This window comes from Taeniopygia guttata, chromosome Z, assembly GCF_048771995.1.
Source record: "Taeniopygia guttata chromosome Z, bTaeGut7.mat, whole genome shotgun sequence".
In the NCBI taxonomy this organism is placed as follows: domain Eukaryota; kingdom Metazoa; phylum Chordata; class Aves; order Passeriformes; family Estrildidae; genus Taeniopygia; species Taeniopygia guttata.
In genome coordinates, this window is record NC_133063.1 from 18,099,353 (window position 1) to 18,123,522 (window position 24,170).

Consider the following 24,170-nt stretch of genomic DNA (forward strand, 5'->3'; position numbering starts at 1 on the left):
ACCCTTCTAGCAGGGTCACCAGGTACCTGGACCCTGGCTGGGACTCCTCCCCCACCCCCTCCTCAGTGGTCACTCTGAGGCCTTGCCCCCAGAGAGCCACTCCCAAGTCCTTCCCCCTTTGGCTGCTTGGGTTTCCTCACCCCCTATATCTGGCTGCGCTGGGCGGGGACACTCTCTCTTTTGCTCTGGATGCCCTTCGAGGTCAGATGTGGCCTGGGATCTCTCCAGGCCCTCATTAAACTTTGGAACTAATCCTGAGGGGGAGCGCCTCTTTCCTTTGTTTGTGGGATTAGCTCGTCTTTGGACTCACGTGGGAGCTTCTCCAAGCCCCCTGGGATTCAAGGAGAAGCTTCCTTCCCTCTGCCCGCCTCACCCCACTGCCCAGCTGGCCGGGCTCCACAGGGGATCTGACCCGTGGATTCGAGGGGGAGACGCAGCACTGTGTCTTTAAGACCTGAAGCATGACCGGAACCAGAATTGCAGGGCAGCTGGGAGATGCCAGTTGCTTTAAAGGTCAAGAAACCCAAGCTGACCCCCTCTTCTGCTGAAGGAAGAGACTCTGCTTCAAAGGGGGTTGATATGGTGAGTTTCTGGGCTTCCAACTGTAGCAACTCGGAAAAACTACATTTAGTAAACAGAAACTGTATTGCCAGTGATCTCTGCAAACTCTATAGGAAGCGAAGCTTCATTGACGGGTTAGGCCATCCCACGTCAGTGTCCAGAGACCAGTTTCCCCTGCTCCTTCTCCAGCACACCAGCAGATCAGAAGGCACGAGCACCAACACTGGTGGAATCCAGCCAGTGCAAGAGGAAGTAGCAAACAGCTGTGCTGATCCCACATGTGCCAGAACTTCCTATCTGTCACTAGACTTTCGTAAGCTCCAACCTTCCCAGGAGGGCTTGCTACCATCCGTTCCCTTTGTTTCTTGGAGTGCATGGTTACCCATTGCAGGTGCCACCTTGGAAAGTGCCTGACAACCACTTTCCCTTTGCCTCCTGCAGGCAGTCAGCAGTGGGAGGCTGTCATATTAGGCTGTCATATTAGGAGACATCACGCAGTTTAGGGTGTCTTTGTTCCCATGGAGCTCCTGCGATTCAGCAAGTTCATATCTAGTGATTATTCATTGCTATTTTTTGCACGTTGCTGTTTCACTTGTCAGTAAACTTATTTTTTCACTTACATCTATTAGTATTGGTTCCTTATTGGTGGGAAGGGATTGGTTGAAATTAAGGGGAGGAACTCATTTTAGAATGTCTACCTCTGAATCGTCTTAAACCAAGACACATAATTCATAACTAGGAAAGAAGTCCTACATCCCCTGGAAAATTGACAGCTTGTGCAAAATACAGGGGACCATCTGCTTAACAACACAGTGTTTCACAAACATACTGTGTTGACACTCTTTCCCATATTACAGCCCAAATAAACAGGACATTTAATTCAGTTCTTCATCAGTGTCATCAAACTTCTTCATGAGATTACCTCTATGATTTTAAAAGACTACTTCTTCCATGACTAAAAAAGAGCTACATCGCAGAACAACCAGCCAATGGTCAGTAAATGGCAATATGTGGCCCACACAATGCAGTATGTATACACAGTGGTGGGAAGGAGTCCAGCAAACTGTGCAGTTAAGGTATTCTGACTGAATAAAAGATGACAAACATTTGTCAAAGATGTTGTGACTGTGACTCAAAAACTGTCTGTGACTCAAAAAAAAGTACCTATACTTCCCAAGATATATCTAACCAGCACCCAGCAAGCTTTTCTTAATAAAGCTAGAACTTTTTGTAATTGAAAGGGTTTTCTTCCAAAGTTCTTCCTCTCCCCACAAACTTCTCACCATTCCCAGAAGAACCCACAACCCTCACTATTACGAAAAAATTCACATCTCTCAACTTTCATTTGTAAATCTGGTTTTTCTAAGTATTTGTATTTTTGGTACACCTAGATAAAGAAGTTTAGCAGTTCTGTCATGGAAAAGGCCACAAATTACATAAATTGCATATGGAGGGGTTTTTTGAAGCATAAAGTCTTATCAACCTAATTCTAATTTTTCAACTGCAGAGAATAGTAATGCCTTTCTGCAATTAAATCTATGTTTATATTTTATGGCAGATAATGGCAACTGGAAACTATACAAGACAGAAAAGAAAGTATTTCTTCTTTGGAATGGAGTGCAATTTCTTAATTTTGCACATACAGACATAAGGACACTTTCTTGTGCTTCAAAACCTACAGTAGCACAGAAAAAGTTAACAGAAAAGGAAGACTTCCGTTGTGTCATATGTTGTTTTATGTTCTAGGTCCATACTGCAGAAAAAGTCAATCTTTCATGTAAAACTCAGACAAAATCATTACACATAGCAGCATTTCTAATAAGCAAAATACAGAATGTTCATAATAATGAACTTCAGACCACTACCTAAATTAATTTACAACTAAGAATAGCAACAATCCCATTTTTTAATGTGTTTCTAGCCATTGAACTCCATACTTACTTATTGATTCAATGACTACTGCTAATAAACCTTTTCCCACAACAGCCAAATTTGTCACTTCTATTTTCTTAGCCTTTAATCAGAAATCTAACATCTCATTCAAGTACTTTTTACTGCATAGTGAAATATCAAAATTGGGTCTATCTTGAAAAACCAGTTAAAATACTTTTTGTAATAAGTACAGTTATTAATAAATTAATATTCAAATTTTTATCCACATACCTTTTCAAGCCAATAGGGAGATGTTAAAAATGTAGAGGATCCAAAATTTTCTCCTGCATAGGGTGATGGATATGGGTGTGGTAAATTTAGTCCCAAGTAAAGAATAAATGGTTGAGTAAAGTTAACAGCTTCTTCCTTTATCCAGTTTACAGCTTTATCAGTATTCTGCCAATCTGTTTCCATTACTCTAATCTGCTTCCTATGGCCTGTAACCTTCACCATGGGTCTTCCTTCTTGTCGGAGCAGGAAGTTAACATCCCTAGTCCAAGCTTCCACACGGTTACTGAAAATACATACACAAGTCACATACTCAACAGAAAATGTTTTCTTCACTTTTTCTCCAAGCAAAAAGTATTATGAATTCCTGAAGAATTCAGTTACAATCTACTTCCAATTCCTGCATAAAGAAGAATTGTTATTCAATTGAGCAATAATGATTGTGCATCTATTTTATACGAAGACCTTTAGGCTTTTTATGTTTGCTTCTGAATCTTCTTTCTTATTTATTATCCATTTATGTCAGAATGGCTCTTCTCACATCTACAAAATAATACTTAGAAATACCACTCTATCTTGTAGACCCTTCTCCACGTTTTGGCACAGATTGACACACTATTTATGTGTAAACTGGGCCTGAGATTTTTATGTAAAAGAGTCTAATGGAAAATAACTTCACTGGTGAGGCTGCCTTTAGAAAAAACATTCTGGATGAGGCTTGTAGTATTAATTAAATACACTTTATACAAAAATCTGTAAGAATGATTTCTCTTGTATAAATCCTATCAAACAAATAACAGGAAAGAGTATAAAGAAAGCAAGAAGGAGGGAAAACCAGCAAAATTTTAAAGACAAAATATTTTTTAACAGATTTTCCAATGTCATGGCAATTGTTGTCTTTCTAAAAGACTATAAAAAACATCTGAGCTGCAAATATCCTTGTTTCTTTGCAAGAGTGAATGATGGTGGACATTGGTAAGAGGCAGACTATCTAAGACTTTGACTCATCTTCATTTTGTTCATGGCAATTTCAATATAACCAACCAAATTACAAAAGAAAGTATAAAGCTGCTCAAAGTTTGATCACATGCTTTTATCAAAACACAACATTATTAGTTTTTAAAGAGCATCTAACCAGTTTTATCCCCAAAGGAATTTTGCCAGTGCACTTTAACTTCCAGAAAAGCTATTCGGAATTATCTGTAACAATTCTTTTTATTGTTTTAACTCCTTGTTTAGGCTCACACTTTCAACCTAAACAGGCTTAAATAAATTCCTTAGAACAAATTAAGGTATCTGAGAAAGCATGTTTCATAAACATTAAAATGAAATTACGATAAAGGAGTATGTGTGGGGGTGTGTCTAATTGCACGTAATGTCATAATACTGATTTATACAGAAAAAAAATACTATGTAGGCCATAGGCCAGTCTGATTATCCAGTCAGACTGAGATTAAGATCAAGTTCAAAGAACAAAATCCCCTCTTAACTAAGAAGGAAGCAATAAGCAACTCTAACCTGTTTAATATTAAAGAAAATATTATTATTATTTCAACAAGGAACATCATTATTAATCAGTGAAATGGAGCATGTTCATAAAAACAGCACAAAATGAAGATTCCCCTACAGCCCATGGAGAAGATGGTGAGGAAGGCTGTCCCTCTGCAGTCCATGGAACAGATATCCACTTGCAGCCTGGAGTACCCCACACCAAAGCAAATGGATATCCAAAGAAGGCTGTGATCCTGTGGAAAGCCTGCACTGGACTTCCAGCAAGACCTGCGGACCTGCAGAGAAATGAATCCATGCTGGAGCAGGTTTACTGGCAGGACTTGTGACCCCGTGGGGGGACCCACACTGGAGCAGTTTGTTCCTGCAAACAGGAGCACATCCCATGGAAGGAACCCATGCTGGAGCACTTTGTAAAAAACATCAGCCCATGGGAAGGACTCACTTTGGAGAAATCAGTGAGGGACTGTCCTTTCAGTGGGGGAGGGACACCATACTGAAGCAGAAGGTAAGGAGTTCTCCCCATGATGAGGAATGAGTGGCAGAGACAATGTGTGATGAACTGACCACAGTCCCTATCCCCAAACCTCTGTGAGTAGAGAATTTGGAAGATAAGCCTGGGTAGAAGGCTGGTGGAAAAGTATTTCAATATTTGGGTTTAGTTCTCATTGCATTACTCTGGCTTCTAATTGGCAATAAACTAAATTAATTTTCCTAAGTTAAGTCTGCTTTGCTGTGTACCTGAGTGATCTCTCTCAGTCCTTATCTTCACCATTGAGTCACTGTTTTGTCTCCTTCCTGCCCACTGGAGGAGGCAGAGTCATAGAACAGTTTGTTCTATCATGATGGCTCTGGTATGTCCATCCAGGGTCAACCCACCACAAAAGCACACGTCTTTGAACACTTATGGCCTTCAAAAAGACCCCTCAAAACCTCTGAAATTTTGTGACAGTAGGCTTAATATTTTGTTATTATAATTATGGGGTTTTGTTCTGGTTTTCCAACACTGTTAGTATTAACAGGAAGTCAGGAAGTCTTAAGGCAATGCAAAAGCAGTTTATGAATTTCACTTAGGGAGTAATAATACTAGTGGAAGAAAATTACCATGTTGGGCAAAACCAGTTTCTGTATTACCTTTCAACTACAGGTAAAAGCCAAAGTACAGCTGCAAGAGATATACTTGCTTCTCCATAAAGTTGCAGGACATATCTCTGCTAGGTACCTAACACAATTTCTTTTAAAGCTACTATCATTTCAACTGGAGACCAAAACTATGTGACAGCTCCCTACGTGATATGTTCACTGCTGCCCATTTCACAGCAGGAAAATCTACCTGATTACCTTACTGAATGATGTCCAGAAGTAAAGTCCAATTTCCCAAACTTCTGTGTATGGTAGCCATGCTTCTCCATGAGATCCATCCATGTTACATAACCTGGATCTAGACCTTTGAAGTTATTCCAAGATTCTGTTATATGAGTGAAAAGACCACTCCACATAGCTGGGAAAAAAAAAAGATGAGTGATTAGTATTCCCACCTGTAAGGTTGAGAAGGGATTAATCTTCTCATTATTACCGAGGTAAAAAGTCCAAACTGTGATACAAAGAACAAGGAATACAAAGTATCACTCTTCCAAATCTTATTTCATCATCAATACAAGTATCAAAATTTACTCAAATAATCCCCAGAACTGCAGAAGAAGGTCCTATCTTTCCAGGTGCTATGCAATCATTAAATCAAGTTTTAATTAGATCAGAAAATATTCTTGATTTCTGAAAGAAAATGGCATGGAAGTACAGATCCTGATGAAACAATCCTGTATTTACGTGTGTTTCAGAGTATTAGTTACACTTACTACAGTTGATTTAATGTGAGTCTAAAGTTAAGTATATTCGTGGACAGAATTACAATATAGTATTTCAATAAATACAAATGCCCTCAATTTTATTCTTTATAAGTAATCTACTTCACTATGAGTTGCAGAAACAAAGTGAGAATATTAAAGAAGATATCAAGAAGAAAGGAAACCAAAGCAAGAGTTGCAAAGGAACTATAAGGGAAGATTTTTTAAGTGAGTTCCTATTTCTTAGCAGTTTATCAAGAATCATTCACTCTTTCCTATGCTAATTAAAAGTAAAAGGTAGTCCCAAAACAGAGCTAAGTCATTACACAAGCAATAGAAATATCCTGTAAGCAAAGCGCATCAACCCCACATGGCAATACTGGTCCCTTCCCCACCCCAAAGCCATCTTTCCTGCTATCCCTTCTTGTATCATCCCTGACACCGCCACAATAGATGCACCCTCAGTTCACTGCAGGTATCCAAGCTCCTGGCTAAGCAAAAGATGTCCTGCTGGTTCAGAGCCCCATGTATGAGCTCAGTAGTCACAGCTACTCAGTTAATACTACACATGAATCATTTAGTTCATTATGCATTTTCTTTCTCACAAGAGTACTAACCTGCCATTTTCAAAAACTTATTTAAATTAAATAACATAAAATCATTGTTCTTAGCAATAAAAATTGGCTGAAAGACTCAAGCATCAAGAAAAGAAAAGGAAGGCCAACTGCTTGTTCATGTAATGTCACCCACTTAAAATGTGACCATGAGAAAAAGAAACAGGGACTAGGTAATCAATAAAGGTAATACTAAAAAGGTAACACTATATTTGGCTGCCTTTGACTGCTGCTTCTTTCAGTGTATGCTTTGAGGAGAAGAGGGATCTTTTTATAGCTACAGATTAAGGAGGGTCTTTGCATCAACTGAAAGACAGAAATGTTTAAAATGTAATCTTTGACTGAGGAATATAGTTTCCTTCTATCTTCCTAGCAAATTCTGCAAGTGTGAAATTGAACATAATTACACTAAGTAAAGAAAAGCATGCAAGTATTCAATTAAAGCTAAATAAAGATGCATCATGTATCTAGAAGACAGGGCAACTGCTACCACTTTATTCAGCTATTATTATTTATTACTCTTTGCTGAATACAGGAAAGATATTTAATGACTGTATTGGGAAGAGAGAGTAGTTCTAAATGTAGTTTCAGCACTGCACCAGAACAAATTGATGATTTCTCTATAAATCCTGAAGATTTTTTAAAAATCTGAAGCTTCAGTGGAGTTTGTAAAAAGACTGGGCACCTTACACTTAACTGAAACAAGGAGAAGAAAAAAATAAAGGAGGAAACATAAAGAACAGAAGAGATAAACACATGAGAGAAGAATACCCCAAGAATTCAAACACAAACTAAAAAAAAAAAAAAGGATCTTATTGAAAAACAAAACAAATCTCTCCCCATTAAAAAATTTCAAATTTCCCATCATTACCACATATTTAAATTGATATGTGTAAGCATTTATCATATGTTTTGCTTGGTTCTACCTGCGCGGGAAGGACAACAAATTGGAGAGTTGGTGTAGGCATTGAGAAAGACAGTGCCATGTCTTTTCATAAAATTTATGGAAGGTAAATCCACAGTCTGATTCCCTGGCAAAAACGTCAAGCGTCCATCCTGCAATGAAATAAAAGCAACACATAAACAGCATTCATGCAAACTATCAGCTGCATTAATTAATATATTTGTTACCGTGGACTGGTGTTGCTCAAATGCTGCCAATTCTACACAGGTATGGAAAACAGTGTTGAGAAAATCTAAGCAGAACAATATAAAATTGATCACTTTTGAAAATGGAAAAGATAACTGGGCTTCTTTGTAGCAAAATTAATTCCACTGTATCATTATACATATTCCAAGCTCCAGTTCTTCAGGGGTGGGGTCCTACCATGACACATTCAATGGGAATAGGTACAGTGAAACGTAACAAGGAGTTAGACTGAATCCCAATGTAGATGTGTGCACTAGCACATATTTCTGTGAAATCATCATTGATTCCTCATCCTTTTTAAAGGTTTATCCATACCACTTCTCTGTAAACTTATTTGAAACTATGGACTGGAAAAGGGATCAGAAAGCTAAAGAAAGGCTATTTTCCCACAGAAAACCCACCCACAGTGGTTCCCTTTTGATACTTCCATAATGCTAATTTTGATGCTTTCATAATGCTTATTTCATGTTAATAACCTATTTGTTTAGATGGATTTTTCAATCAGTAACTTAAAATTATTAAAGTTTGAATAGGTAATTTTAGAGTAAAAGATTATCATCACATGAAACCAGGTTTCATGCAGAGTGCTATTATTTCATGTCATTGTGTTTTATCTGTTGCTTTTATTCCTTTCCTTGGTTGAATAAGATATGCCAATACAGCCCCAGCCTCACTGGCTCTTCAGTGAACAGATATGTGACAGTCCATCTGTAGTTTTAATTGCAGAAAAAAGTAATTCCCAGCATTCGGTTTCCGGCAGAAATACTCTTGGATAACCCAGTATTGTAAAGAGTCACTTCATTTGGCACCAGTAGAGCTAAACGTAGCATCCTAGCCCCTGAACACAGCTCATATCAGAACATGCTAAATGAGCAATCACCTAATCTTGTATACTACTACAAATGGCATCTTGAATAAGCACTCAGTAGGACAAACTGGAAATACAGCTGTAGTATACAATAAGAACTTGAACAAAACTTTGGGCTGAAAGTGCTCTTTAGAAAGCTGTCCTGGCTGAAACCAGCCAGGAAAAGGTTCACTTTTGCAGTAGCCAGAAGGGGACATGGCTAAGACATGGAGGTTATTCTGTACCAGCTCATGTCATTTTCCAGAACAGGGGAAGGGGTTCCTGCCAGAGTTGTGTGGCAGCCAACGGGTACTGCTGTCGAGCTCTGCATAGTATAGTGGTGAGCATTTGAATGTGAACTGCTCACCTCTCTCATATATTTTTCTATTAACATTATTGCTGTTACTGTTCTAGTAAACTGTTATAGCTCTGCTGTTTCTAGTAAATCATTCTCACCCCAATCCGTGACCTTTTTCTTTTGTGTCTGCAATTTTCTGCTCCAGCCTGCCACAGAGGAATAGGAGGGGGACAGAGAAGCAAGCAAGTGGCACATGGTTTGGAGCAATTTCAGTGGGAACACTAAATTGGAGAATACTAAACCATTACAAAAGTACATAACTGCTGGGCAGTCTTGTCAACAACACATTCTTAACTTTCTCCAACAAAGTCGTGTTTGAACAGCTGGAGACAAGAGTGCCTTATATTGATACTGTGATACCATATTCAGTGACCCAGCAGTAAAATAACTCCATATTCTTGGTGTCACAGTATGCTTGGTACTGTGACATGAATATTGTTTCTATAGATGACAGGGTATTCAGTCAAAGTAGTAAGCATCTTGAATTGGCTGCAAAGGTGGAAGCTCAACAGCTATTTCTGGAAATACATCCCCAAGAACTGTGTAGGATTTCTAGGTTTTAAAATACCTAAGGAAATAAAAAGCCCAGACCTTTTAACAGCCTGGAGGACTTCAGCTTTTTTTCCAGAAAAGCTGTTTGTTTCAACAGTACCCTACCCTTCTTGTTCTCTGCTAGCGATGTAATCAAAATGTTTCAAGTTCTACCTTAAAATCCATCTCAGAAAAAAAGTTTACACGACACATTTCTTTTACTATACTCTTCTTTGTACGCACTGTGCAAAGATGATACTTTTCAAAAACAGCACCTTGTTATTAATTGTTTACCTAAGAATTCCAGAAACATTGTGGGTTTTGCCTTTCTCTTTTGTAAGGGTTACCTCATTAATCTCTGTAATATAGTTTACGAGAATCTTCCTGCTTAAAGGAGACATATAAAAGTTCACCTAATGTTTGTCTGCAACATCTGCTAGCATCTGGATATAAAACGGACATTGACTAGCCCTCAGGATCTTAAATACTGTAATTTTAACTATTGGTAAATAGACTTTTAGCAAAAGCTGAAAGTTTGGAGAAAAAAAACACGTATTATTTTAGAATATTAAGAGAGACTATTTACTGAAAATAAAATTAACAAAGAAGGAAGGAAATCAATAAGGAGCTATTACATAAATAAAGAAGGAACTATTTCTTTATCTTTGAAATCACAATGAATGTGTTTAAAGATAGGGTTTGAAAAAAAATAATACATGTTTACCAAATATTAATATAATATAATGTTTAATTTTAGGAAAAATTCATCCTAAGAAAAACAGCCAGCAGGCAAGAAGCCAACTGCTTTTATCTGTGCAGTCAAAGATGGAAACCCAAGAAGGCTAGGGATCAAACTTCCTCAATAGTGAAAGAAAAGTGATGAAACGTGAAAGCACCTGGAGCTTAACACCACGGAGCTTATGTTTGATTCCACAAGGAGTGTTAGACGAGTTAGAGAAACCAAGGCTCCTCAGAGTAAAACACATCAAAGCATGTCCAGTGTGCTGGTGGGCACAGTGAGAAAACTGTGAAGATACACGCAAGGATTAGTATTTGTGAGTGGAAAACTTTGTGTCTGAAGGGTAAACCAAATACATTAATAAATCACTGTAATAAAGCCGCTAGATGCCTACCGCTATAGATATACGTCTGACCAGTTTACTGTGTTGTTATACCTTTTAAGAGCCTCAATAAACCAGTATTTGGTGCACAGTAAGTCAGTAATTTCATCTGTGATTCTAGAAATTCGCTATCCCATTTCTTGTGGAGAGTAACAGCGTTTAGTGACCTTGCTTGCCATTAGGCTTTTCAAGCGAACCGAAGAGTAATTCGCTTTACACACCAGCCCCGTTCCAGTGGCGGCTGCCCTGCCACCGAGTCCTGCTGGCACGCCCCGCTCCGGGGCCACAAGCTGTATCACACCAGGCGGTGGGAGCCACCTGCGCAGAGGTTTTCGGCTGCTGTGAAGGCTGTGATGCGAGCACGGCGCAGCCTTTCGGGAAGGGGCTGCGTTAGCTTTGGGGCACTGGTGCGACACTCGAGCCCTCAGCGCCCCGCCACACAGTCGCGCCTCCCGCGCAGCGAGCTCCCGCCTGCGCATGCGCAGCCTCTGGCGGCCTCATCCTCGGCCGTTCCATCCCGGCCACCGCCGAGGGTATTCTCCCACCCCGAACCCTTACCTGTGAGGGCGCCCTTCCGCGCCCTGATCACTCACCAAAGAGTCGCAGGCCACCAACACCACGTTAGATCGGGGCTGGTGCCCGGGGGCAGCGGGCCGCGGCCTTGCTCCCGCCCCGGCGGCCGTGAGGAGTAGCGCCAGACCGGCTAGCCCCAGCGGCCCGCCGTCGTGCATCGCCCTGGCCTCCAGCTCTCTAACCGAGAGCAGTGGCAGCTCCGAAAGCAGATTCCGTGTCTCTGGCCACAGCGTAAGAATTGAGGCTAGCCGCTGACTGCGGCCTACAACTCCCACAGTGCCCAGGGCGGCGGCCTGTAACTCCCAGCATGCCCCGGGAGCAGGAAGTGCATCTCCTGCAGTGCCCCAGGTCCCGGGACCCGGCCGGGAGCGGCGGCGGCTGGAGGTGCGGCGGGAGCGGGTGGCGACGCGCCGTGCCGCGCCGCGCCGTGCCGTGCCGTGCCGTGCCGCGCCGCGCCGTGCCGTGCCGTGCCGTGCCGCGCCGCGCCGCGCCGTGCCGTGCCGTGCCGTGCCGTGCCGCGCCGCGCCGTGCCGTGCCGTGCCGTGCCGCGCCGTGCCGTGCCGTGCCGCGCCGCGCCGCGCCGTGCCGTGCCGTGCCGTGCCGGCCTGGCTCGGCCCGCCGCAGCTTTCCCTGCGGGCCTGCGGGCGTGGATTGTCTCCCCAGGCGGTTCGCGGCCCCATCCGCGGGTCCCCGACCCCACCCGCAGGCCGGGCTAGGTGGCCTCGCACTGCGGCTGCTGTCCAGGTTTGCGGCGAAGGGGTGTTTTGCCTGTAGGTGACTGTGCGGCTCATGCTGGACAGTGCCCGCGGTGAGGTGCGTTTGTGGTGACCGAAGCATCTGTTCCCTCGTAGGAAGCAAATTTATCTCCAGGAGCCGCTAAGCAATGCAAGTGCGACAGATTTCTTTATAAGTTCTGAGGAAATCTGAAATTCGATGTTATCCTATGTCCAACCATTCCTTTATTTTTGCTTTGCTGCTCCTAAAAAGTTATTTTGCTTTTCAGCTAGTTTTGCTTTTTTCATCTTTTTCAGTGCTGGTAGAAGCGGTGTTGTTTCTCAGTCTCATCCTATCTCGGCAGCTTTGACTCTGGTGTTTCTAAAGTTCATTTTGGTGTACAACATACACCAAAACAGGGCAAGATTGTGTTAAAAAGCGTGAATGCCTCTTTGCTGTGTTCCTAAATGCTTTTTTGATTCATGGCAGTTAGTCAGAAGCAGACTTTGCTGTAACTGTGTGAAGGGTGGGCCACATCAGGATGTGACAGATAGCCATGGTGCTGCTGTAGGAAGCACACAAGAAAAACCCTGATTCTTGCCAGCCACTGGAACACATTTCTCGGGTAATAGGGTTCTTAAGCACTGCTAAAGCACTTAAGCAGCATTCACTGCGTAGTTTGTTTTTAAACAGGAGCTGCTATGTGTAGCGTGTTGTCTCCTAAGTCTAACTACAGGCTCTTAAAACACCTCTTCATTAAATTTATCTTAATCTGTAAAAAAAGTTTCATTCTTGGATAGCTACTTTGTATCTCTTTGGAACTGTACTTTGTAACTCTTTGGAATAATGATGGAATCCTGCACTGGAGCTAAATGTGAGTCGTTTTAACCATGCCATCTTTTTAATCAGTTTCTGGTGCTGTATGCATTTTGGCATACTGCACTATATTTCTCTGTTTTAAATAACCTCTGCGCTATAAAGGTATAACCATTTTGTATGTGTCAGAATATCTGTTTTTACAAAAACTGATAATACTTTCTTTGTATTTAGCAGCCACAATGTCAAATAAGGAGGTGAAGGCAGCATTAAAGAATGCTAGAGACGCGATCAGAAATAAACAGTATAAGGAGGCCTTAAAACATTGCAAGGTAATTAATTTTATACTTGGAAGGTAAGTTTGGGGCTTTTTGCACATTTTGTTATTTTTCCCATACCTCTACAGCTATATAATAGTGCAGAGTGTAGAGTACCTTATTGAAGTGATAGTTGAGATGGATTTTCAGGTTTAACTTGATTGATTATTTGTGTTAGTTTCCCACATGTAAACTTTCATTCCCTTTCCTTTTGAATTTGCTTACGTGTGGCAATAAGAGTATTAAATCTAGAATGATAGAAATAAAAATCCACTTTTAATCCAGACCTCCTGGGGGTGCTTTAATTGCTGAGCTGCAGATGCAGGTTACTAGCTCAACACTTCAGGAATGAAGCATCCTCTTGCATAAGAAATTGAAGTTACTAATCTTAGCATCTTCCTTAAAATTACTTAACTTCTAATATTGCCATATAAAATAATCCACCAAACTGTAGTGATAAAACTCAGTACATGAATCCATGAGTTACATTTCTTTAATCAAATTTACTTAAAATTATGTACTTTAGGCAGTTTTGAAGCAAGAAAAAAACAACTACAATGCTTGGGTATTCATTGGCCTGGCAGCTGCTGAGTTAGAGCAGCCTGATCAGGCCAAAGGAGCATACAAGAAGGCTATTGAACTTGACCCAAACCAGTTACTGGCATGGCAGGTATGTGAATATCCACTTTTTGTTTCCCTCAGAAGTATCACTATGGAGTTAAATGCAGGAATAAAGCAGAGTTAAGAGTTATATCTTGTTTTCTTGAGGCCTTTAAGTTCCACAGAAGCTTTGGAGTAGATGAAGTTCCTGTTAGCTGTGTGTCCAATGTAAAATCATGGTGAAGTTTATTTTCAGTATATTTGAGTTTGTATTTCTTGTGTAGACTACACAGCTGAGACATGAAAGGGAGAACATGGATTGAAACAAATACATAAATAAATTTGTCCACATAAAAATTTCTGTGCTTGTAGCTCAAGAAGGACTTGACAGTTGTTCTCTTACAGAGAGAAAATGTTTTATCTAGTAATCTATTTTTCCAGCTTTCAGCATCAAGGGGATTGTTAATGAATGTTGTTGTTACTTGAAAGCAAAAGTGTGCATTTAAAAGAGCTGTGTGGTGTGTGCATTAAGAGCCTATTGCAATATAGATTTACAACTTCCAATTTTCGTATTGATTCATGAAACATAAGGTTTCATATTAAGTCTGTTGCTGATATCAACAATCAATGTTTTTCTAAGATAATAAGGATTTTTGTATTTTCAGTATAAATGCTATTTTAAAATATAACTCTTGGGGCCAGAATTCAGTGTAAGTTGTAATATCCTCACTTTTGCAATTGGATTCTGGCTTTCTTAATACAATACTGTGGAATATATATATATATATATATATATCATTATGTATTTTGCATACTGTATATACGAATATAGTTATAATGCCTAGTGAAGTTTTATAGTGTCTTTTGTGCAGACAAGATCAAGTAATAGATACAAGTTTCAAAGAATTGTTGGTATTAGTTAAGAAAGCGAAGAAAGCTTTTTACTTAATATAAGTAGATTGAGTGGGCTGTGCAGAATTCTGCACAGTGATTACTGCCTTAACACTTGACCCTGTTGAAGGCATTGGAATATTTTGTGTATACAGAACAGCTATCTTTCTCATAAAATGTAAGCATTGTCATCAAATCTTACTTCTTTTACTTCTTTTTGTTTGTATTTTTTTTCCCTTAAGGGATTAGCAAATTTGTATGAGAAATCCAACCAAACAGATGTCAAAGGAGACTTAGCAGATGTTTACCAAAAACTCTTGGAACTTTATGAAAGGTAAAGGATATCGAATGCCATACATTCAGTTACAAGATTTCCAGTTCAGTGAATGCCATTGGTGAGGTACAGTATAGACTTTGGGTTTTTAAAATCTTCTCACATCAGTCGTTTGGCCCTTTTGGTAAGGTTTTCTCTGCTTAGGTAAGTTTTCTTTTTCCTGTTCTTTTGGTAAAGCAAAAAACTCTCGTAGTTTACTTGTACTTGAGGCTAGTACTTTAGGTTATTCTGTGTTATCCTATTCCTGTCCAAACTCACAGCCTTGAAGCATTTATCTCTGATGGTTCATTGCCTGCATTAATAAGGCTTATTTTTCACTTCTTTAAGATCACAGAATGTGTCATGCAATTAGTAGAGGCACAGTTTTAAACAAATCTAACTTAGCTGTCACTATAGTTGACTGGAGTGTTTGGTTTTTCCCTTATTTTGAAAACTGATCAAGAAGTCCCTAAAAGCAATTTTTTTTTTTACTCAGAGCAGCAATGAGTAAAACTTATAGGGTGATTTTTAGTATATGTTCTGTATATTAGTTTGACAACTGAACTTACTGAAAATTATTTGTTAGAATTCGATAAACATTGCACTGTTATATGAAAAACTTATCTTGTTTTGGGGGAATTTTCTTCCTTTCTAGTGGTGACAAGCAGAAATGGTGTGATGTATGTAACAAGCTTGTGGAACTATACCATCAAGAAAAGAAATATTTGGAGGTAGGTCAAACACTTTCTTAATTCTAACAATTATTTTCTGTTTAATCTAACTACTTTTCATCAAGGAATCCCAACTCTTATGGGCCACAGACCACTTAAGATCTCCTTGTGGACTACAACTGGGAAGAACTGATTTTAACTGTATTTTGTCTTTTCCACTGGGTGAGACTTAGATGCAATCCATTAAACTGACAGAACTGGCAGAGACTATTAGTATTGAGACTGAAAGGGCAGAATATCATTCTTCTATTGTATTTCTAGAAGTCAAAAATGGTATCAAATGCACATTTATGTGCAGTATGTGTGAGTCAGGTGTTCTTTGCCTGTCTTGGCTGGTGCTACGTGATGAGGATCCTTTGGCTGGTGGGGTGATCCCTTCCTAGGATGTTACTTAAGCTTCATTTTAGAGGGTAAGGTGGGATATGTACACAACCTGAACTCGATTGCATATGTCGTATGTACTGCATTCCCAACACAATGATTAGGACATGAAAAGCCTCTTCAGAGCAGCACAAGCTTTGCAGAAATCATTGTGACTCTAGTCAGTACCACAAGGTGAAGTTGTTAAATGTCTTCTTGGTTCAACAGTAATGTTTCCTGCAAGCTCTATAATATTGCTACAGAATGTATATTTTGGAGGCATGCTGTTCACTTTGCTCTTTGAAAAGGCTATTTTCTTATATGGTGGTGCATGATTGTACTCCATGTCATCTTCCCACCTCTCCTCCAGCAATGGAGCATGAAAAATTTTACATAGTGCAGAGTGTGGGGCTGAAGGGCTATCAATTAGCTCCAAAGCCTCATTGTGCACCAGCTTCTTAAATTAAATTCAATGCTGATAGTTTAGCATATGAAGGCATACTTACTCTATATGGCAGAAGAAACTGAAGTTAGCCTTCAGGATCCTATTTTTTCTTTTCAGTTCTGTTGACTTTTTAATACTGGAATTTCAGTGTGGGCTGCTGCTTTTGTTCTCTTTCTGTTTGTAGTGCTCTAGACCTTTAGGTCTACTTTTACTGTTGATTTCCTTGAGGAACCAGTGTCAGAATTAATAAACTTTTAATGTTCTCTGACTGACTGTACCTTGGAAGGTAGAGAGTTCCACACAATCCTTTGGGAATTGCTATTTATTTAATCAGAAAGCAGGTAAATCTGGGTTACTGTAAATGTTACTCTGCTGTCTACCCTAGAGTGGTAGAGTTTGATACCAAAGGGTATCAAAGGGCACCCCCAAGGATGAGGGGTTCTACTGTGTCTGTGCACTTGTGGCAAAGAAATAGGATGGCAGGATCTCCTTTCTGAGCAAGGACAGAAGAAAGATAACGGGAGGACAGCTGGCTTAGGAATGCAGCTGCTGCCTAAACAAGAGTATAAAAAGACTGAACCAAAGTCTTATGGTAATAAGCAATTATAATATGTATATGGTGACGGTATATAAGCAACACACTTGCAGAGGATCAGAATGCACGCCAGGTAGAGCAGTCCGCCATGCATCCCTTACCCGGTAAATAATGTCAATTTCTAAAAAGCTACACTGGTGTTAAGGAGCTAATTTACCCAGTTTTCAGCGAATTTTGGTAACAAGCTGACTGCTTATTACGGACTTTCAGCTCTTTAAAGAATAATGAGCATGGATCATTTGTTTCTGTTGACAGGTGGCTGAAACTTGGCAGAAACTAATAAGGATGAAACAGGAGGAAGGTGCAGAAAAGGCAGAGCTTCATCACCTCTGGAAGAAGATGATCCAGTTACTGAAAGACAGTACAAAGAACCAGGATAATAAGACTGGGCAGTTGGTAATGTTTCTCACTCCTTGTTCAGCTGGGTACATGTATATGTCCAGAGCAACTAGTAATTGAAGGCTGTTTGTCTGAGTTGAGTGTCTCAATGTTCGGAGATACTAAACTTCTGAGGGAAAGTTGGGCAGTTTTACCTTCTGACAGAAAGAGCAACTATGCAGCAGCCTGAGCTGAGCCTTAGGTGCAATGAGTCACCTAAGTTCTTCACAAATTGTTCTAGCATGGTTTATTCTACAGGGTGTAGTCCTTCAGTATCAGTCTGCATGGGTCCTTTTTTTTTGCTCTCACATATTCTCACTCCTCTCTCTGCCTGTAATAGCTGTTGCACTGGTTTCTTTCCCTTGTTGAACCTGTTATCCCAGAGGCACTCCCAGCATTGCTGATGCTCTTGTCCTTAGCCAACAGCATGTCTGTCTTGAAGCCAGCTAGCATCAACTCTGTTGGACATGTGGAAATTTTCTAGCAGCTTCTCATAGAGCCCTCCCCACTTAGCCTTAGGATAGATAAATATGATTGCCTAGCAGAAGAATCACAATAGTACAGCCAGGATGAAAACAATGCCCTCTACTGGCTGGACAATGCTCATACCTACATAGGGGTCCAAAAGCCAAATGGACTGTTCCATCTCACCCCCCAGAATGTATGGTTCACCCCACACCTGTAACCCTCCCCTGAAACATCAGGTGCCTGTGACCCCATTGGCCCAAGTCCTGTTCCAGCCCACCTTGAAACCCCCTGGTAAGGGGTCTACAAGGGGCCAGACGCTCTCTTGGAACTTCCCCTCTCTTGGATTTTCCCCCTCTTGGAGTCCCTGCTCTCCTAGAGCACCCTCTCTTCCCTTTGTCTCTCCCCTCCCCCATCACCTCAGGCCCTGCCACGTGCTGCGTCTGGCAGCTCCAGGTGGGACCTTTCACCATGCCTAATAAACCCTATATTATAAGAGCAATCAACAGAGATCTCTCGTCTGAATCCATCCAAACCGTCCAGGAGCCACCAGCATCTCTACAGCCTCCCACTAGCAAAGCTTTGCCACACAAAACCAATACAGATGTTCTTCAAAACAACAAGCTTCCCCCTGCTTTCAGACAAGTAGGAAGAGATGGATTTGTGAGGTTTTTCCATTTCTTTGTAACTATTCTTTATCTGAGCTAGGAATGTTTTGGTTCAAATTTTTTTCTCCCCTAGATATTAAACTTTAAGTTCTTAGGAAAGTGTCAAAGCTGATTGAAACCAAACAGAACAATCATGAGTTTTACTCATCCTGTGTTCTCTGTGGACAAAGTTAATTTTGTTTTCTCTGATTTATCTGTTCTTGGAAGATGAACCTCCTTCAGCATGAAAGGTGGAAATTCTAATCTCTAGTCCACTAGATAGCAGTGTTTCAGAAAGGAGAAAATACAAATAGAAGTTATTTCAGATGGCAGAAAATTGGATCTGGATCTCTGCTTTTGAGAAGGCAAAGGTTTTGACTTACAAGCTAGCATAGAAAAGGGGTGCTTCAGGCAGCATTGCTTTCTTTTTTGGAAAGGAAAAATAACTTAAAAATATTTTTAAAATAGCATAAATTTTAGGAATAGGTTTCACATGCAAATCTACAGCTTACTGCAGTTTTAAATAAAGCACCTGAACCTGGAAGGACGTGGACTTGACAGCAACAGACTTCAGTTTTTCTCTAGTGACAAGATATGTACAACTTTTTGTTTTGTAAGCCTGCACTCTGGTGCCTGTGTTCCCAATATCTAAAGGGTCAAGAAAAAAAAGACTAGACTTCTAGACCAGAGTGGAGAGAAAGGCTGACAGCTAACCTTACAGGATAGTAACCTAATTTCCTTCTTTGAATTGGGGTTAGGTTTGAAGAAGAATGTATGTTTTAAAAAATTTTACCTTCCATATACCATCTCACATTTTGTGGTATCATAGTATTGCTTCATCTTGTACTCTACAATTTAGATGCTGAGTGCTGCTTCATGATAAGAAACCTGCTTCATGTCTTTCTCTGTTCATAGCACTAGTGTAAACTTAATGAGTAGAACCTAGGTGATAACATGTAACTGTCCACTTTAGTATGGAAGGGCTGGAAAACATGTCCTCTACGGAGCAGATAATTTTGGGTTTTCCTAGTTTGGTGGAGCCTGAGGGGTGCCCTCTTACTGTCTGCAGCTTCCTGAGCAGGGGAAGTGGAGAAAGAGGTGCTGAGCTATTCTTTTTGGCATCTGGTGATAGAATGTGTGTGGCTAGTTCCAAAGACTTGGCATGTGGCAGCATTTCTTTGCCAAAAGGATGGTCAAACATTGAAGCATCCTTCAGAGAAAGTCAGTTGACGCCCCAAATCTGTCAGCATTCAAGAGGCATTTGGTCAATGCCCTTATTAAACATGTTTTAGCTTTTGGTCAGATCTGAAGTGCTGAGGCATGTGGATTAGATGATTGTTGTATGTTCCTTCCAACTGAAATATTTTATTCTATGAAGATAACATTTCCATAGAATAATTTTTTTACACTCCTGTTTTTTTGCCAGCTTTTAACTGCATTTGAACATGCGCTTCACTCTGCTGACCCTGTTCCTGGTGAAGACCACCAAAATCTTTACAAAGACTTCATACAGTGCTTGTCAAAAGTAAGGTTATGTTAAAGTGTCTTTTTAGAAAGAAAACAGATGTATTAGTTCACATCTGAGAACTCACACAAATAACTGTTTGCTCTTTTTTCTTTTCAAGTTTCCTCATGAAGTAGCTAGGTTGGAAAAGGCTTGTCATGATATGATGGCTTTGTACCCTACTATGAGTTACCCTTTGGAAGTACTTTGCTTGCACTTTGTTCAGTCAGGTGAGTAGAATAGATGTAGGCATTCTGGGGCTCAAATTTTTTAAATAGTTGATTTTGTGACAATCTGTTTACAAGTTTTTACCTTTCACAAAGAGTGTACAAGTACACTCTTTACTTCTGTGTTATGTTTTTGGAAATAAAGTGTTTGATCCTATGACTTGTCATTTCCTTGCCCTGTAACTGAGTAGTGATTCAAAGTGACAAAAACCTGCTGTAAGTGAAGTCCAACTCTTTGAAGTCTCAAAGAAAAATGCTATACTTGAAGGCAGACTCTCCAGATAAATGGAGATTAGCTTCTTGACCTTTTAAGAAAAAATGAAAGGGTATTAGCCAGTGCTCTGAGGTTCACAATGAACTATGCTTAGGTTATTCTTGACACAGATTCTCTTTCATCACCAAAAAAAAAAAAAACCAAAAAAAAAACCCCAAAAAAACAACCAACACCCCAAAACAAAAACAGAAAAAAAAACAAAAAAAAACCCAAAACAAAACAAAAGCAAAAACCAAAACAGATAAACATTTGTGAAACTCTATTAGAAAGTGTGCTTTGTGGATGTATTTAGATCTGTATTCTGAGAAAATAAGACTCTTTGAGGGAAAAAAAACCAAAACCTGGTGTGTTCAGATGTGGAGGGATTTGAAACTATGCATTACTATTTTGAGTAATTTACTAAAAAACATTGCAATAGTGTTGGACAGTTTCTCATAATTTTTAAAGGTAATTATTAGATTTTAGCTTTTCATTTTATTGTTTTGAGGCATCATAAGTTGATTTTATTTCTTTTTAAAGCAAGGAAACCAAATCAGAAAAAGAAAACCTCTAGAAATAACTCTCAGCTTAGGTAGAAAAAGGGCTTTTCCTGCTCTGAAGAAATGGAATATAGTAGCAAAATCAAGCAGATGAGAATTTTTCACTTTGTTTTGAAAGTATGAAGACAAATGAGGCCCAGACTCACAATTTGTAGTGTTTGAAAATGCTTTATATTTTGGAGAAACGGACAGAAACTAATTTTCAAAGGAGAAGGTTAGCACACTTCTTGTATACTAACACTGGCAATATCTCACTGTCCAACAAGCTTCTTGGAGTGGGAAGGATCATGCTTATCTTTTAGTTAGGCTGTTTGTTTAGATCTAAGTTGTGTGTTTTAATCCTTCATGTCCTGCACTTCTCATAAGCTTGTTAATTTAGATGCATTGTAAAGTCACCTTTAGCAAATGCAGATGAAAATAACTGTTATGCCACGTGAATCAATAATTTCTTGAGGAAGAGAATAGTTTGAAGTTTGTTGCAAGAAGTTGCAAAGTTTTTGTAAATACTGCCAAGTCTACAATCACAGATACAAACACAAAGTATCAAATGTTAGTGGCATCAGTTAAAATTAAGTTCAAACATTAAATTATATGGTCTCACAGCAAGGTAGTTTCAGCAAGCTTGTCACAGCAAATTGGTAGGTACACAATATTTCTTCTGGAAGAAAATCATTTTGATTTATTTGTGGCAGATTTTGACATATGGGCATACAGCTGAACTTATATGAAAAGCATATGAAGGAATTCATATTTATTAATAAAAGAAGTATATATATTATTTATTAATAAAGGAGTAATTTAGCTAAAGTGGTTATTCAGGTTTCGGACTGTCAGTTTATTTTGTGGTCCCAGTACTGAGTATTTAGATTACTTCTTAGGTTTTGGTTTTTTAATGGGATAGAGGGTGATAATTGTGTAGTGCCTTTGGAAAAATCACTTTGAACTCAAAAGGATAATGATCATTTGCATAGATAAAGTAAGCTGTTGCAGTTATTTTTTTAATCTAAAACCCTGCAAAACGTGTCTTTTTCTCAAACTAGGTACTTTGTCAGAAAAGGCCCTACACTGTTTCTCTAGGCTTTTGGAGATGGATGCAAGCAGTGGTCCAGGCATTATTTGTTTTGGTATAAAATGCCTCAAAGAAAATAAATACAAGGAGGCTGTTAAGAGTCTTACTGAAGGTAAATGCATAATATGACATGTGAGTAGTCTGTAACCAGCTTATGTTGAAAATTTAGAGAATCTTATTCTTACACAGTAGTTTGCAAATTCTAAGACCAGCTAGATTTTTAAAAGAAAGCTGAACACTGATTGTGTTGAGATTTTTAAATACAGCTTTAAGTATAACATCTCTGAAGCCTTTCATTTGTATTATAGTAAGCTCTGTAGTAATTTATGGTAAACTATTTTTAATCCTACTGTTATTGGGAAAATAACTATATGAAACACTCAATGAAGCAACTGCAGTAAATGAAGGAATGTGGAATTTATGAATTGAAATGTAATGCAACATCTCTAGTAGAGTCACTGTATTTCTCTCCTTAACAAAGATGACTTTTCTCCAAAGTTACTTCATTTCTTCTCTAGAGAGAAATATTGTAAGAGTTTTTTTTTTTTTCTTTTTTGTTGTTGTTTTACAGTAACCATATTTGCTGAAGACTTGGCTTACTCATCTGTAAATTAACTTGCTTGTATTGAAATGGCAAAGCTCTTTCCAAACTACACATAAGTATACTAGTGGGAAAATGAAACTGCTCTCACTTTGCTGCTGTGGCAGCTAACAGTGAAAACTGGGTAGATAATTGGGATGTAGGCATTCATGAGTCAGTCAGACTATGCTGTGATGTCCTGCATACCTTCTTCTAGATTTAGAATAAGAGTGTTTCTGAAATGGAATTTTGGAATATTCTGCAGTGGAACAACATCTTGCCTAAAATATGAAATAAAAGTTTCATGTGCCTAAGAGCACATGAAGCTGAAAAGGTATTCCTTGGAAAACAAATGCTTCTGCCTTAAGTGGCCATTGTATATTTTGACAAAAGATAGTATTTTATTTTAATTAATATTAAGTTGTTTTTCTGTTTTTACTTTTACATGTAGACTTTACTTACAGCAGAGAGAGTGCAAAGACAAGGCTCTTGGTATAATGCTTAAATGTAGAGAGTTTGAAAATAATGTCTCTTCCAATGAGCTCTGTGTTTGCATCTTAGGTATGGAGGCTTCCAGGCATTACTTAGTAGGTATACATCAGAAGACGGAAATTCAGTTTTATTAGTGAGTCTTTAATTAAGGCAGTTTTATTAACAAGTCTTTAATTAAGGCAGAAAGTTTCAGTATATGTAATGTTATATACAAAATTAAGCCTAACTTATGTGCTTTCTAGCTTTTGCCTTGTTGCATGGAGGCCTCTATGTCCAAAACAGTCTAAAATAAGACTCAAAAAAAATTATGGCAAGCCTTAATATCTATTGATAATATGTTTTTGATGGCTTTATATGTCAATAACCTATCTACTAGTACAGTGTCTTTGCAACTCCAAGCAACTTTTTAAAGTGTCTTTTTTAAATGCTTACTAGGTTTGCAGAAGACGAACCAGTGTCCAGCAGCGTGGTGGTATCTAGCAGAGGCACAGATGAAAATCCATGAATACAGAAACGCTGTCCTGTCCTGCAATCAAGGTAACTGCCTGCTAATTTAAAGAGCAACTGCACTATTGCACTGCTTTGTGTAGTCCAGCCAACGTGGCCTCTGTGTGGTAGGCCTGAGTTAGCAGTAGTTACAATCCCTTACTTTTGCCAGTCTCAAGCTTGTGCTACCTCTCTTAGTTTATGAGAGCTGAAAAACACCTTATGGTGCTTAGTCTCAGAAACAGAGAAACTACTTGGCTAAATGGATCCAGAAAACTGTCTGATGGCTATATTTAGAAGGTTTACATGTTCTGCTGTGCTGCTTCTGCTGGTGGTAGACCAATGTTGGCAAGTGGCAGATTGCCTGAAACCACAAGGGTAGGTGTCACAAATATTTAGCCTGGTAGATAATCATGTTTCAACCTGACAAGCAATTTTTTAATCAAGTTAAGGTAAAAT

General features: G+C 39.4%; 2 protein-coding genes across 10 annotated transcripts in view; one reads left to right on the forward strand and one right to left on the reverse strand.

The window, feature by feature from the left end:
- The window catches only part of ARSK (arylsulfatase family member K), a 34,193-nt gene extending 22,134 nt beyond the window's left edge, over positions 1-12,059 (reverse strand). For 3 of the 4 annotated variants that reach the window (XM_030258054.4, XM_072922012.1, XM_072922013.1), the window contains exons 1-5: positions 11,289-12,059; positions 10,471-10,599; positions 7,615-7,744; positions 5,572-5,731; positions 2,725-3,007 (exon numbers count right to left, since the gene is read on the reverse strand). In XM_030258054.4, the coding sequence (XP_030113914.4) occupies positions 2,725-3,007; positions 5,572-5,731; positions 7,615-7,744; positions 10,471-10,599; positions 11,289-12,059 (1,473 nt within the window). The remainder of the gene's footprint in view (positions 1-2,724; positions 3,008-5,571; positions 5,732-7,614; positions 7,745-10,470; positions 10,600-11,288) is intronic. The other variant, XM_030258055.4, reaches the window with a different exon arrangement.
- The window catches only part of SKIC3 (SKI3 subunit of superkiller complex), a 48,323-nt gene continuing 35,665 nt past the window's right edge, over positions 11,513-24,170 (forward strand). Inside the window, exons 1-10 of one of the 6 annotated variants that reach the window (XM_030258045.4) lie at positions 11,513-11,652; positions 13,033-13,130; positions 13,642-13,785; positions 14,849-14,940; positions 15,575-15,650; positions 17,306-17,446; positions 19,967-20,065; positions 20,166-20,274; positions 22,125-22,265; positions 23,661-23,762. In XM_030258045.4, the coding sequence (XP_030113905.4) occupies positions 13,041-13,130; positions 13,642-13,785; positions 14,849-14,940; positions 15,575-15,650; positions 17,306-17,446; positions 19,967-20,065; positions 20,166-20,274; positions 22,125-22,265; positions 23,661-23,762 (994 nt within the window). In that variant the 5' untranslated portion in view covers positions 11,513-11,652; positions 13,033-13,040. Of the gene's footprint in view, positions 11,653-11,941; positions 12,154-13,032; positions 13,131-13,641; positions 13,786-14,848; positions 14,941-15,574; positions 15,651-17,305; positions 17,447-19,966; positions 20,066-20,165; positions 20,275-22,124; positions 22,266-23,660; positions 23,763-24,170 lie in introns of those variants that run through there. The other 5 variants (XM_072922010.1, XM_030258044.4, XM_030258049.4 and 2 more) reach the window with 5 other exon arrangements.